Source organism: Pteropus vampyrus, unplaced genomic scaffold (assembly GCF_000151845.1).
Source record: "Pteropus vampyrus isolate Shadow unplaced genomic scaffold, Pvam_2.0 Scaffold19, whole genome shotgun sequence".
Taxonomy (NCBI): domain Eukaryota; kingdom Metazoa; phylum Chordata; class Mammalia; order Chiroptera; family Pteropodidae; genus Pteropus; species Pteropus vampyrus.
In genome coordinates this window covers 12,973,310-12,987,670 of record NW_011888800.1, presented here as the reverse complement: position 1 = coordinate 12,987,670, position 14,361 = coordinate 12,973,310, and the positions used below count along the sequence as shown (strand labels likewise).

Below are 14,361 nucleotides of genomic sequence, written 5' to 3'. Positions count from 1 at the left end.
AAGGATAAACTGTATATTTGATCAAGATTTATAAAAGTAAGTTACTGGGAATACATGCTTAATAGTAGTCTTAATTGTAATAATGACTATGTGAAAGAGTGTTATAACCAGAAGAAAATCTCAGGGGTATTCTCTTAACAAGACTGTATTAAAACAAGTAGCTTAATTTTACTTGCTAGAGTTAGATGTTATAAGAACAGATATTACTAGTATAATGCTTTTTTTTGTTCTTAAAAAAAAAAAGCTGATCTAAAGGGATGTGAAGAATAAATCATGGCATTCATTTGGTTTATAAAGGCTTTAGTGTTTCTATTTTTAGGAAATTTAGGACAATGTTTGAGAATTTTTAAACAGTGGCCTTAGAAGTGATAGAATAGTTGAGGTTTGCAGTCTCTTTTATATTATCAAATGATTTAAACATTGGCTTAATTTTTAGAACCTTAACATTAGATAGGTTCTTTTAAAAGAATTTACAAAATTACTGATCACTGACATCTTTAATTCTTAGAAAAGGAAATGTGTAACAAATATATACTACTTCATGCAAAGTGCTGTTCACCAATAAATGTACAGAATTATCTGGCTTATAATTTTTTCCTTTAAATAATTTATAAACTTCAAATAATATCAGCACTGCAAACTAAAGATATTCAAAATAAGTTACTATAACATGTAATATGTCATACTTATAGGTTGCCTTTATGGATATGTTAGTGATCTGACTTAACAGATTTTAAAAATAATACTTTTATAATAAAAAAGAAAGTAAAAGTACTCATTTAGTGAAAATACCATTTAACAATTTTAAAAAGCATTTTTCCCTAAGCCCTGAAATAGGAAGTAAAAAAAGTAGAATTATAGGTTATTGAAAAAGTAATAACCTTCTGCATGTGAAAAACCTATGGGATGTGGCTGAAGCTGTACTCTGAGGCAAAAGCGTAGTCAGAAATTCTTTCATGGTTTAACATTTTTAAAGGAAAATAAAAATTAAGCAAATTAATAGATTAGATACTCCAAAAACTAGTATTAAATTTAGTAAACTGGTTTTTAGAAAAGTACCATCAGATTTTAACAGGATTGGATGCAGTCTATTTTAAGAAAAGGCGAAAATGTGGATAGCAAAGCAAGTAGATAGCGTCTAAGTTAAATGCTTTGATTTTTTTTCCCCTCAATATTTTCTGAAGTCTTGCAAAACTTGTATGTATAACTACTGCAGTTTCTTTTGGCAAGTGGTTTACTTTTGGTATAAGCCATTCCAATCAGAACACAATACAGCCAACAGGTATCTCTTAAGCATTAAAAAAATTTTTTTTTTATTCAGAAGACATTTATTTTTATCTTTGGCCATAAAATATCTTAATGATTGATATATCATATTTTACCTTAACATAAGAAGAATGTGGAGGGTTTCCATGATCATATTTTTTCTGTAGGTGTGTGGTACATAGTGAAATTTCACTGGGAGAGAGCCTTATGTTCTAGTTCACTCTTGATTTTATGTGGGTGTCATTTTTCTGTTGCTTAATCTGGGAAAATTATTTGCACTCTTCTGGAGGTTCTCTCTTGAAGGAATTTAATGTATACTTCCTGCTGATGTGTGCTTTGTGGTAATGTTTGCCCGTTTTCTCTAAACCTGTCTGTACTGTGCTCTTTCCAGAAGATGTACTTAACACATATTTATTGAATTGCATAGGCTCTCGCTGATCTGAATACATTTGTTTAATAAACTATTTTAAATGAGAATTTTATTTTCATGTTTGAATAAATTGTGTTTTCTAGATTATTCACATCAAAGAAGTGTTCACATTTGTTTTAATATATGCAAAATTTAAAATGCGTAACTTTTTCAAATACAGGTTTCTGGGATTATGATGGTTCATTAATTTGGAAAATTCTGAAATAATTTCTGAAATATAACGATAATTTTACTACGTAGTTTTTTTTTTAAGCAAATAGTACAGGAACTTCTTTGTAGTTTAGACTTATTCTATATTATTAGTTTCTTTAAAGAGACAGCTCCTTGCTATAAAATTTCTAATTTCTGAAAAGTATATCTTGGCAAAGGTAGAGACACTGAAGATAGAAGTTAAAACTGAAGAATATTATCATATGAAGAAACGGGTCTAATTTTTTCATAACATTTTGTTCTCTACTACATAAGACATTTTTCTTTGATTTCTCTACTAATATAATTGAAATATTGCTAGAATGTGTTGCTTACCCAACATATTATGTGTATGAGCTTTATTATGCGAATATCAAGAATAATTTGGGATCTTAACATTACCTTTCAGGCCTGAGAACAACAGATGCTGCATTTAGATGTACAGAACTGAAGTCCTCAAAGTCACAGTAAACAGCTTTAAAAACCATACAGAGTTGTAACTATAGGAGAAAGTTGCCAGTGTGTTCCTACTAGTGACATCTTCTGTTTGTACAGCTGTTGACGATAGCAGCTTCTCTTTTTTGCTAAACACAAAGGATCATTTCAGTGTTTGTGAATTTTATTGTTGAACTCAGATACCTAGAATTGCACTTTGAATAGAAACCAGTATAAACTTTAATATTTAAGGATATGTACTATGTATATGTGCAGACATTAATTATAAATTATGGGTGATGGTTTTTGAACAGTGGCTTGCCTAAGTTCATAAAACTTTTAAAAAGTACAGATGAAACTAGATAACTTGTTGCAGCTTTTGACTTGAGCAAGAATTTGATTTTGTTGTTACTAAAGCAGTTTATAAGTTGGTATTATTTTGGGGGGGTGTGTGTCAGGAAAAGTTATTTTTAAATTCTCTTATTTATAAAAATGTGATTTAATTTTTCCTTTTTGTTATGTATATGTATGAACTATATAAACTAAGTTTCCATTATTATTGAAAATCAGGGTTTTTTTTTTCCTTCTAATCGGAGAAACATTAAGTTGCTATTTTATACTTTATAAATAAATAAGATTTTAGTTATAATGATTACCACAGTGGAAATTCCTGATTTATTCTGTTAGCATTTGAAAGAGTTTTTGCCCCCTGTGTTGAAATTCAAGAAACCAGGTTCAGTTCACAGATGTTTTTAAGTGCAGTTACTAGATCTATTTCAGATTTGGTTAATAGCACAAAAAGAGATTTCAAAGGTAAATCACATAGGAAGGAAGGATATTGAATTAATACTGATATATGGTTCAAATTTCTTGTCCCTCCCTTTTTATAAGCATATCCGAATATTTACACTGGAATCTGTTTTTCTGAATAAGGCTACATATTGAGCACGTCAGGTTTCCTCTTTAGATTTTCTTGGATTTGTTACGATTACTTTTGTGAGAAACATGCCTAAAATTTATTCTGAGAACTGTGCTTTGGTAAGAACTCCTAATTAATTCCACTCGTGTGTGTTTGTTGGGTAAAAGTTCTGGTTAGGATTGTTGCTTTGAGTGGTCGAAACATTGGATTGCATTTCACTTAACTGGTTTTATAAAGAAGTATTTAGTATCTTTTGATATTGTAATATTTATTTGGTTTTTAACATTTTCAGAATGTGCCTATAGGTTTATTCTTTTTATAATTAAATTTTAAAAATTTGTTGTTAAATACAGAAAAAAACTGCATGAAACCAATGTACAACTAAATGAATTATTATAAGGTGAATACCTTGTAGGTATCATCAAAGCTAGGATACAGAATTTTGCCAAGCACACCAGAAGCTCTCCAGGTGTCCCCTCCAAATCACAACTCCCTCTTCCCTAAGAGTAATTCCTATCTTGACTTTTATGGATCTTATTTTCTTTATAGTTTTGTCACTCACTTGTGTATCCTTAACTAGTTAAGTATTTTTAATATGTCTTTTAAATCTCTATAGATTTATTATAAGAAAAGATACAAAATAGGCTAAAATGGAGTACATCGTCTAGATTAGTTTGCTCAGCTTGTCTACTGGGAAACTGAAGTACTCATTTTTTTTCTCAGTTTAATTGTGAATGAGAAGTTTCTTCACCTTTTTATGTTGTTTTTTAAATTTATCTTAGACATTTTCCTTCTTTTTAATTTAACCATACTAATCTAATATCCTGAAATAGGCAGAAAAACTTTTTTTTTTTTTTTAGCTATTCAAATATAATTATCCTTCAGAACTGTTGAATGATTTTTTCCCCCTAACAAAATTAGTTAAAAACACATTATGTCTTAAGAACTAGATTTCTTACTACCAGCTTTATTTTTGGACTCTGAGGTATGATTTCCTTGTACTCCTGATTGTTTTAACAGCTTCGATTACATAAGAGATGTTTCATTGAAATGTAGTAACCTTAGATAAGTTATTCCCTATTTTATTTAAGGGCTTTGTCTTAATAACTTAATCATAATTGATTATTTTAGTTTGCCATTGCTGTTTGGATGTTTTGTGAATACTAAGGAGAGACTTAATTACTATTTGTAAAAACTGAGTCTTTTATTGTTAAAGTGTGAACTTACATTATTTAAGTTTTTTGCTCCTTTGTAATAATGTGTTTCACTTTCTCTTTGAAGAATGTCAAGCTATCTGCTGAGGTAGAGCCATTTATTCCCCAAAAGAAGAATCCGGATGCATTTATGATCCCTATGGCACTCCCAAATGATAATGGAAATGTTTCTGGTGTAGAACCAACTCCAATTCCCAGCTACTTGATTACTTGTTATCCATTTGTGCAGGAAAACCAGTCTAATAGGTAATTTGTTTATTACTGTTTTTAGCGGGAGGAGGGGTTAAGGAAATACAGAAGTTGGCAAGGCACACTAAATTTTTTCCTTTTGTAACTTTTAAACATTAACCATTTTTCTTTTTAAGAGGAGTAAATAAAACCAAATGTGGGATTTTGAAGATTATTAACATGGATTATTTTCTCATTCTTTCTGAGAGGATATGGAGTTCGTTGGATATATCTCTTATAATAAGTAATTGAAATTTGTTTCAAATAAATTGACTTAAATGGAGGAATGAATTCTCAGAAAGCAGTAAACAGAAATCCTTTTTTTGTGGTTAGGCATCTAGTCATAACTACCAAGAGAGGCTGACTTGAGAAAAAAAATACCAAGGGGGCGTCCTTAACTTTGAAGCTTTTATGGTTAGTTAGCAGATACTCTAGACACTGATTGTAGTTTAAATTTAGCTTCTGTGCTATAGTCACAGGGTGATTTAGCAAAATGCTTGCAATTCAGTTAACATTTGACCTAGTAACTGCTAGGGTGTAACTTGTGATAGTCACGATAGCCTTTCTATCTCTGCTAAGATTGAATGATTAACACTTCATTGATGTAGTTCATTTTATTGCTATATAAAAATAACTTTAGACTCTTTCAAATTATATCACACACAGAAAGTTGTACTTTAGCACTGCGGAATAAATTGATGAGGCAGCTGGGCCCTAGCCTCTGCCCTATAACCCCTTAGGGCTAAAGCAATCAATATTTCTACATATCTGTAACCCATTGTGGCATTACTAGTGTGCCAAGGCACATTCTTTGAGAAATTCTGGATGGATGAGGTATGAGACTACTAAACAACTATCTCAGAAATTAAATATTCATGTTAATAATCTGAAGCCCAGAGGAACTGGACAAATAGTAGAAGTTTAGGGATCCTTCTCTTTTACATTATATTAAAAATCTTTGACCTATATGGATTATGTTCAAAGTGATTTGTCAATTAACTTTAATAATACTATTTTCGTATTTGACAAAATGACCAGGTTTATAGTATGGTAAATTCAATTTTTCTTAGCTTACCAAATAATCTTTTGAGAATTCATGAGTAAGCTAACCAGCAAATTATTTCAAAATCTTTTTAGAATTATGACAGTGAACATTTTTCTTTTTTGCTTTGTCATGGGAGTAGTGAGAAAAAGTTCTGTGCTTCAGTTCCCTATTACTTCTCATTCGTCAACAATGACCTGTGAAGAAGACTGCTGAGACAGGAGGACTGGTGCTTTATAGAAACTGCACTAGAAGAAGCTCTAATGCTAAGAATAAGATGGCAGTGGACAGGCTTGCCTTTTTCCTCTCTTCTTTCCCTTCGACCTGGAGCCTGCTTCCATTGCCAAGGAGGGGGAGCCAAGAAAGGAGCTGGACTTGGCCAAGGGGTTAGGGGAATATGGGAGAGGAGTAGGAGGCCCTGGGACTGAACTGAAGAATGAGAGGCGGAGGAATCAGATCACTTATTCTAATGATCACCTTACACAATGATCACCTCACCCTGCTCTTTGCAGAAGGCTGTCATAGTTATTAGCATTGGATGGGAACTTTGGACTGTTTACAGATCCAGCAGCTAGGTGTTTAACTGTTAGGAGAGAGTTACAAATAAGAATGATGTGTACTTTAAAATTTTTGGAATGGAGTAAAACTATCAGGTTGAATTCCTTTATACTGTCATTTAAATTATTATTACACGTACATAATAATTCTTTGGCAAAGAAATTTATAAGATGATAATTTTATCTCCTTTTCCAGAATTATTGCAAAGCTACTGTTCTGTAGTGTTTTTTCTTTTTTTAAAATGAGAAGAGATTTTGCTTTGGCATTACTTTTAGAATTGTCAATGGATTTGTTCTTTTTTAATTTGGTTTTACAGACAGTTTCCATTATATAGCAGTGATATACGATGGCAACAGCCTAATCCAAATCCTGCTGGACCATACCTTGCCTACCCCATTATATCTGCTCAGCCACCTGTTTCTACAGAGTATGCATATTATCAGCTGATGCCAGCACCATGTGCCCAAGTGATGGGCTTCTATCATCCTTTTCCTACACCTTACTCCAACACTTTTCAGGCTGCAAATACTGTAAATACTATAACCACAGAATGCACTGAGCGTCCAAATCAGCTCGGACAGGTTTTCCCATTGTCCAGTCATCGAAGCAGAAATAGTAACAGGGGACCAGTGGTACCAAAAGTAAGTGACTGGTTTTGGTTGGCTTTTATGTTTGATGTTTCTTTTGTTAGTAATAGCATCAGTACTTTGTTACTTGTATTGATTAGCCTTTAATACTGAACTTAACTATAAAACATTTGTTCACTATCATAAAATAGTTAAGGGTATAGCATTTATAAAATAATGTTTTCTATTTTTTTATTCATTGTTAATTGGTGATAGGATTTACAGTTATCTTCAGGTTCTTTCAGAGAGTTTTATATAAATGTGATGAACAAATATTTCCAAATTATTTTAATTTAGTGATAAAAATTGCATATTGACACCAGTATTACTAAGTGGTCAGTTTGGATCCTGTGCTAGCAGTGTGGAATGGCTAATACACTTTCGGCTATTTCAGTCTTCTGAAACCAGCAAGAGATATTATGGAATAGAACATTTGTGATTAATTATATCCCTTCAACTACATTGCTTCTATCCTGTGGATTTTTTTTTTTTTTTTAGGCGAGGCAACCCTTGGTTGACCTCACAGATTGCAAGGACCTTGTCAGTTTACAATCTCTTATTTTTTTACGCCTATGGCACCTGGTCTTCCTAGGTAGTCTCCTAACCAAGTACTAACCAGGCCTGACCCTGCTTAGCTTCCGAGATCAGACAGGATCGGGCTTGTTCAGGGTGGCATGACCATAGGCTTCCTCAGTTCTTTTGAGCTAATAGAAGGCAGAGTGACTTCTTAGGTATATGTTACAACTGTATCATCAAGGAGTTGCTGCTTTCCTCGATTCCATTAGCCCAGATTTTCAGTGGAAAGTCTTGGCTGTCTTGTGGTATGCTTTTTACAAATTCAAATACAAACAAGCAGCAGATATTGCTTTGAAAATCTTTTAGTCTTCATTCATGGGAACACTGTTGGTCAAGGGAAATCCTTTTGGGACCTCTGAGAATGAAAAGAAGTAAGTATTGGAAATAAGATAATAGTATATAACTTTCAGATGTTGAAACATTCTCAGAGTGCAGTTGAATTTAGGAAGTTAAATTCAGAGTTTTATTATGTAAATTGCTATTAAGTGATGAATGCTTATATTTTTTAAAAATGAAGGAAAGGATTAGCTGTTTTATATATTCTTTTGTAAACTCTAAAGCAGAAATTTCTTTTTTACTTCCTTGCTATCATAGTTTAGCCTTTGGATAAGTTACCACCCTTTTTATTACCCTTTTAAATAAAAACTTACATCCCCTTCTGACATTTTACTCCTATTATTTATTATTAAGAAATTTAAAAATACAAGGAACAATGAAAATTCATATTTTATTAATTACGATAGTGTTAATGATTATTTGAAAAATAATGTATAAATGAGTGTTTAATACCTTATTTAGCCTATTATGATTGGCTACAGATAATTTCATGAAATCCTAATACAGTAACCCTGTTTCCCTATGAATTGAGAGCCACTAATTTGGAGCATACATTTATTTGTATTTTATAGTGGATGTGTATTTTATAATCAGTGCATTGAGTAGAATCTTAACTTTTTTTTTTTTTTTACTTAAATCAGCAACAGCTTTTACAACAGCATATAAAAAGCAAAAGGCCACTATTGAAAAATGTAGCTACTCAGAAAGAGACAAATGCAGCGGGTCCTGATAATCGATCAAAAATTGTGCTTCTGGTAGATGCTTCACAGCAAACTGGTAAGGCAAGTGTTCTTATGTATAACACACATCACTGATTTTTATCTGTGGTCATGCATTGACTTTATAACTGCAGACTATGCCGCTTTTCACGATTCAAATTTTTACCCTTCCATTTATCCTGCCACTTTGTGAAAATTCTCTAGGAAGGATGATACAGTCCATCTCCTTGATGTTCTTTCAACTTACTGGCTTATGTACAATTTTGAGCAGGGTGTGAGGTTTCTTTATGAAGTAGTAGAACAGTTCAGAAATCAGAGATGGAGGGTGGCTCTATAGTGTAGTGGTTAGCACATCTGCTTTACACGCAGAAGGTCCTGGGTTCGCGCCCCAGGTGAAGCTACGGACCATACCCTGGGTGCACTGGGCCCCCAGGTGTGCCACGTCCCCCAAGTGCACGGGGGGTGGGGTGGGGGGCGTGTGCCAGGCCCTGGGTACGCACCCCGAGCGCATGGGAGGAGATGCCCCGCCTTCAGGATCCAGTTCTTAAGGGGAGATGGCAACATCCCTAGGTTAGGAGTGGAAGTGGGGTGGGGGGTTAGGAATTAAAGAAGGGAAAAATAAAAAGAGATCAGAGATGGAATTTTGCAGACATTGTAGAAATATGAGGGATTCATTTTGGTGGAAATCATAATTGTACGTTTTTATAACTAGATTAAAACCCTTTATAAAACATCCTAACATCTTATGATACTTTTATAGAAAGAATTTAGCAAGTTTTCTGTGCCATATTTTAGCATAGAACAACCAAACCTATAAGCAACACCTATATCCTGTCAAACAGGTACAAATTTTCGACTAGTCAGATATAATTTTGTCAAAGTTTTTTAGAGGACAGTATAAGCATTAAATAAAAAAGCTTCATCCTGATAATAGATAAGAATAAATTGTCTTTTAATATTCCAGCTATTTCCCATTTATATCATGAAATTGCAATATATATCTCTGATTGTAGCCTAATGGCTGTAGAGTGGATGTCTGTCTCCTTTCACCCATTGTCATCGATACTAGTAAATCCTTGTTTATGATCAAAGGCCACAAATTAAATCTGTTTAAAGGTCATTTGCTCTTTACCCTTCTACAATCTCCACTCAGATATAGTCTGGCTTAAAAATGAATTAAAACACATATTTTCTTTCGTTTGGTCTGTACCTTTTCTTTTGGATATCTATTTCAGTTATCCTTTTATAATTGCTTAGATCCATTAGGAACAAGAAAGGATCTGGGAATCAATTAAAAAACAATCTTGCTGGTAGTACAGTCATTGTGTGGTTTCTAGGGCATAAAGCAGTGAGATTAAGTTACTTTGACAAAGGCTTAAAGTGACTGTGGAAAAAAATCAATGTAATATATTACAAAATTTTCTGTTTTGGTTGTTCCTACTCATAATGACCCATTTCTACATGCTTTCAACCCTGGCACTGCTTTTTAAAATTATCTTTAGTTTGCTCATTATGATGACCACAAAGACAGCCTTCTGAAGTATAAGAATAAGAAAAGGAAAAGATAAAGGTATAATTTGAGTAGATTATACTTTCTATAGTATTCTTATTCTTTAGTTTGTTTTCAGATTCTGAGGATTGTATATTCTGTCTGTTTTTATTCTTTAATTTTTAATTTCTGAGGATTGGTATCAATCAGGTAGAATGAAATGCTATATAGTTTAAAGGAATTTGTAATAGATGCTTATTCTTGGACACAAGCTTGTATTTAGTGAGAGTTTAGTAAAATGGGTAGATATAATATACAAGTTAATTGTGTAACAGTGTGCTACCAACAAACAAAATTTAAGAAAAGATGCCATTTACAATGGCAACAAAAATAGTTTCTGGCAGTGAACCTTATATAAAATGTACAAAACATTTATACAGAAAACTATAACTTTATAATAGGACATTTAAAAAAATCTAAATATCACGTTCATGTAGGATAATTTGAAGTTACAGATGTCATTTTTCCCTGAACTAGTCTCTAGATTCAGTGAAGTTCCAATGAAAATTCCAATAGAAATTTTTGAGGAACTAGTCAAACTAATTCTAAAATAAAGAAGTACTAGTCTGAGAAGCCAAGATATCCCTGGAAAAGAACTCTTTCTCTAAATATCAAGACCTGTTTGCCTTCCTAATTCCTGTATTCTTATACAAAAATATAATATACAGAAATTAAACAGAACAGAGTCCAGAAACAGACTCACCTGTATATGGAAATGCATATATGAAAAATGACAGAGGTAGCATTACAGATCCCTAACTTATACCCCATGCAGATCTATTCAAGATGGATTAAGGAATTAAATGGGAAAATCCTATGTAAAAGAAAATAAAGGCAGATGTCTTTATGACTGTAGGGAGAGAACTATTTCTAAAATATAAAACTTCTGTTTATCAAAAGCGAGTGAAAGAACAAGCTACAAACTTGGCAAAGATTTTTACCATACATATAACTGACAAAGGATTAGTATGAGGACATATAAAACATTCATATGACTCAATGAGAAAATGATCTCACCTTGCCCTAAGGGTCCCTGGAACACAGTGCTAGGGCACTGAAACAATTTGGCAGAACTATAGGAATTTTTCCTTTGACCCAATTATCCCACTCCTGTGTTTCTAAGTAGAATCTCCCCCTAGAAAGAAAAGAGGCTGTTTGGTCAAAGATGCACAACAAAAACACTGAAAACTTCCCAATGTCCAGTAACAGGGCAAGTCAAGAGAAGTATAGGACATCCACTCAGTGGAATAAGAATGAGCCTTCTTACATTATAATTATGAAGAACATATACACAGTATTAAACAGTGCAACGCTAAAATTATATTGAGGCTGTATAAAAATTATGTGTGGGCAGAAATGTGGATAAAGGAAAATTTATGATTTGTTGGGATGGGAGGAGAGTTCTTTTTTTTAATATCTTGTGATTACAATTCGTGAAATACAAAAATAAGAAACAGATAACTCAATGGAAAAATAGGCAGAAGTCAGACAATCCAAAAGTAAAATCAAAAAGTGTTTCACAGAAGGGAAAACATTAATAGCTAAAAGCATCAGAAAACATGCTTAATCTGATTATTAAACAGGAAAATGCAAATTAAAACTCACAGTGAGCCATCTCTTTATACCCACCAACAGTCAACAAAAATTGTAGCCTAGAAGACAGTATCAAATATTTGATGAATATGTGGATCAGTGGGGATATTTATATCCTGTCGTTGGAAGGTAAACTGTTATAACATTGCAAAGGATTTGGCATTACCATGTAAAGTTGAATATATGTATCTCCTAAGGCCTCAACATTGTTTACCTTAGAGAAACTTTCATGTGCACATATATATGTTCATGTATGTCTGTATAAGAATGTTTACAGCAGTATTATTCTTAACAATAGTACAGTCCCAAACCAACCCAAGTGTGTCATCCATGGTACAAAGGGTAAACACATTATGGTATAATCATATATAGGCATTCTAGATTCCAGTGACATTAATGAATTATAGCCATATGCATTAGAATCTCAGAATCAATGTTGAGGGGGTGGTGGAGTGGGAGGTAAATCACAGAAAAAGTATGTTTTAATTTTTATAAAGTTAAAAATGCAAAATTACATGATTTATATTTTAAGAATACCAAAATTCGTAGTACATCTATTTTTAAAAGTGAGGGAATGATAAACAGAATTCAGAATAGAGGTTACCAGAGGAGGGAAGAGGATGCAACGATGGGGGCGGGGCGGGGACGTGCGGTGTACTTAAAGGATTGGTGGTGTTCTGTTTCTTAAATAGGTAATGGGGGTTTTAATATACTATGTGCCGATTTTTTTTCTTTTTATAATAAACGTGTTATAAACCAACTTGTCAGAAATATCTTACATTTGATGCTCTTTTCAAAAAGTTTTCACTGTTTACAAAGTTAGATATCTTTATTTTCTTAGACCCTTAATGACAATATAACAAGAATTTATCAACTTGGTTCTCACAAAGAATTGTCACTTTCTTTGCCTTGGAGATTTCCCGTCAGACATCGCTAACAAGTCTCTCTCCGAGAGCTCTGCCACAATGCTCTGGAAGTCCAAAGGCAGGAGGAGAAGAGCATCCCACCCTACTGCTGAATCCTCTAGTGAGCAAGGGGCTAGTGAAGCCGACATTGACAGTGATAGTGGCTACTGCAGTCCCAAACACAGCAACAACCAGCCCATAGCAGGGGCTTTGCGAAATCCTGATTCTAGCAACGTGAATGTATGTAACATTGCTTTGATTTATCAGTCATCTGTGTCAGTATTATTCTGTGTCCTCTGCTAAAACTTGAGTATCTGTTTTCATTAGTAATTTCTATAATAGGATGGTTACAAAATATTTTGTGTACTAATATGAAAAATATTCATTTATGGAGAATATTTTTTCTAAGATTGTAATAAGCGTGCTTCATATTAGACTAGTTTATGAAATGTTTTGTAGGGCATATGGTGTTTCTAAGTGGAGCATAATTGTCTTTTTTGTTTCTATTTTTAGCATGTGGAATCATCTATATGTGCAGGTACTTATTTTTCTGCTAAGTATTTCTGCTATACTCTGTTCTTTGTCCATGTCAAAGTTTTGCTTTTAAGCATCATGCTTACTGATGCTGCGAAAAAAATTAGAAATAGTCCGAAGAGATTTAAGTTAATTTGAAAGTTTAGTTTTGCTGATAAAATTTGAGAAAATGCCAGTCAGAGATATTCTGCAGATGACACCTGTATTACTAAGAACTGGAATACCACTTAAAGTTTATAATTTCCATTATTACATTTATAGTGACTGAATTTCAGTACATGAATTTAGAGGGCAGTATAGGTTTTGGCATCTTTTATAAGTGAATATATTTTTAAATCTCGGTTGTTACAGGTGGTGTAAATTGGTCTAATGTAACTTGCCAGGCAACTCAGAAAAAACCTTGGATGGAAAAAAATCAGACATTTTCCAGAGGTGGAAGGCAGACTGAACAAAGAAATAATTCACAGGTAATTTGAATTAGGTTGGAGAAATTTGGTTAATGTAAGATGAAGTATTATAAATGATATAGTGGTTTTGAAGAGAAGTGTCCTTAATTTTTGTGATTCATATTGAATTATTTAAAAGTAAGATATATCTGTAACTTTCAAATGGTTTAGCCAATAAAATTATTAAAGTAACGAAACAAAATGGCAAAAATGTTGAAAGTAGGTGGTGTATATATGGGTGCATTTTGTACCATTTTCTACTTTCCTATATTTAAGGAATATATTTGGCTATTTCATAATTTTAAAATAGAATACCCTCCAATCCTGGTTCACCTGCAGACTTATCTATATAAAACAATTAAAAGCATTTTAATGCCTTAAATATTGATTCTTTGAACTTCAGGACTGCAGTCTTGTCCATGTGATTTTACTTGACTATAAACACAAGCCACACTCTCCTTATTGCTCTGCCATAGTGATGACTGCCTCCTGCCGTAGCGTGGCCAGTCTGGGCAGCCTGGTCTTAGAGAGCAAGATCTAGCTGCAGTACAGCAGAGTAAGTTATATACTGCCACAGACTTCCACAAACTGTCTTCCTGCATTGGTTGTCTATGAAATCAGACACTTGTTTATTGGTTCATTATTTTTCCTTTTTAACTTTTTAGATAGACTTCCTGGATTCCTTAAATCTAGTTAAGGAATTAAAGTCATATGAATAGATCTGTGGAAGAACTGAAATAAGAGTAAATTACTAACGGATTAAATAGACTTGCCTGTTCCTTTGCCTCTCTAAAAT

General features: G+C 33.0%; 1 protein-coding gene and 1 pseudogene across 1 annotated transcript in view; one reads left to right on the top strand and one right to left on the bottom strand.

Moving 5' to 3' along the window:
- Positions 1-14,361, top strand: part of SECISBP2L (SECIS binding protein 2 like) — a 46,897-nt gene that overhangs the window by 5,239 nt on the left and 27,297 nt on the right. The window contains exons 2-7 of the mRNA XM_011355081.2: positions 4,521-4,699; positions 6,598-6,922; positions 8,461-8,596; positions 12,596-12,825; positions 13,099-13,123; positions 13,471-13,586. Coding sequence (XP_011353383.1) covers positions 4,521-4,699; positions 6,598-6,922; positions 8,461-8,596; positions 12,596-12,825; positions 13,099-13,123; positions 13,471-13,586 — 1,011 coding nt within the window. The remainder of the gene's footprint in view (positions 1-4,520; positions 4,700-6,597; positions 6,923-8,460; positions 8,597-12,595; positions 12,826-13,098; positions 13,124-13,470; positions 13,587-14,361) is intronic.
- On the bottom strand, positions 7,475-7,593 carry LOC111736439 (annotated as a pseudogene).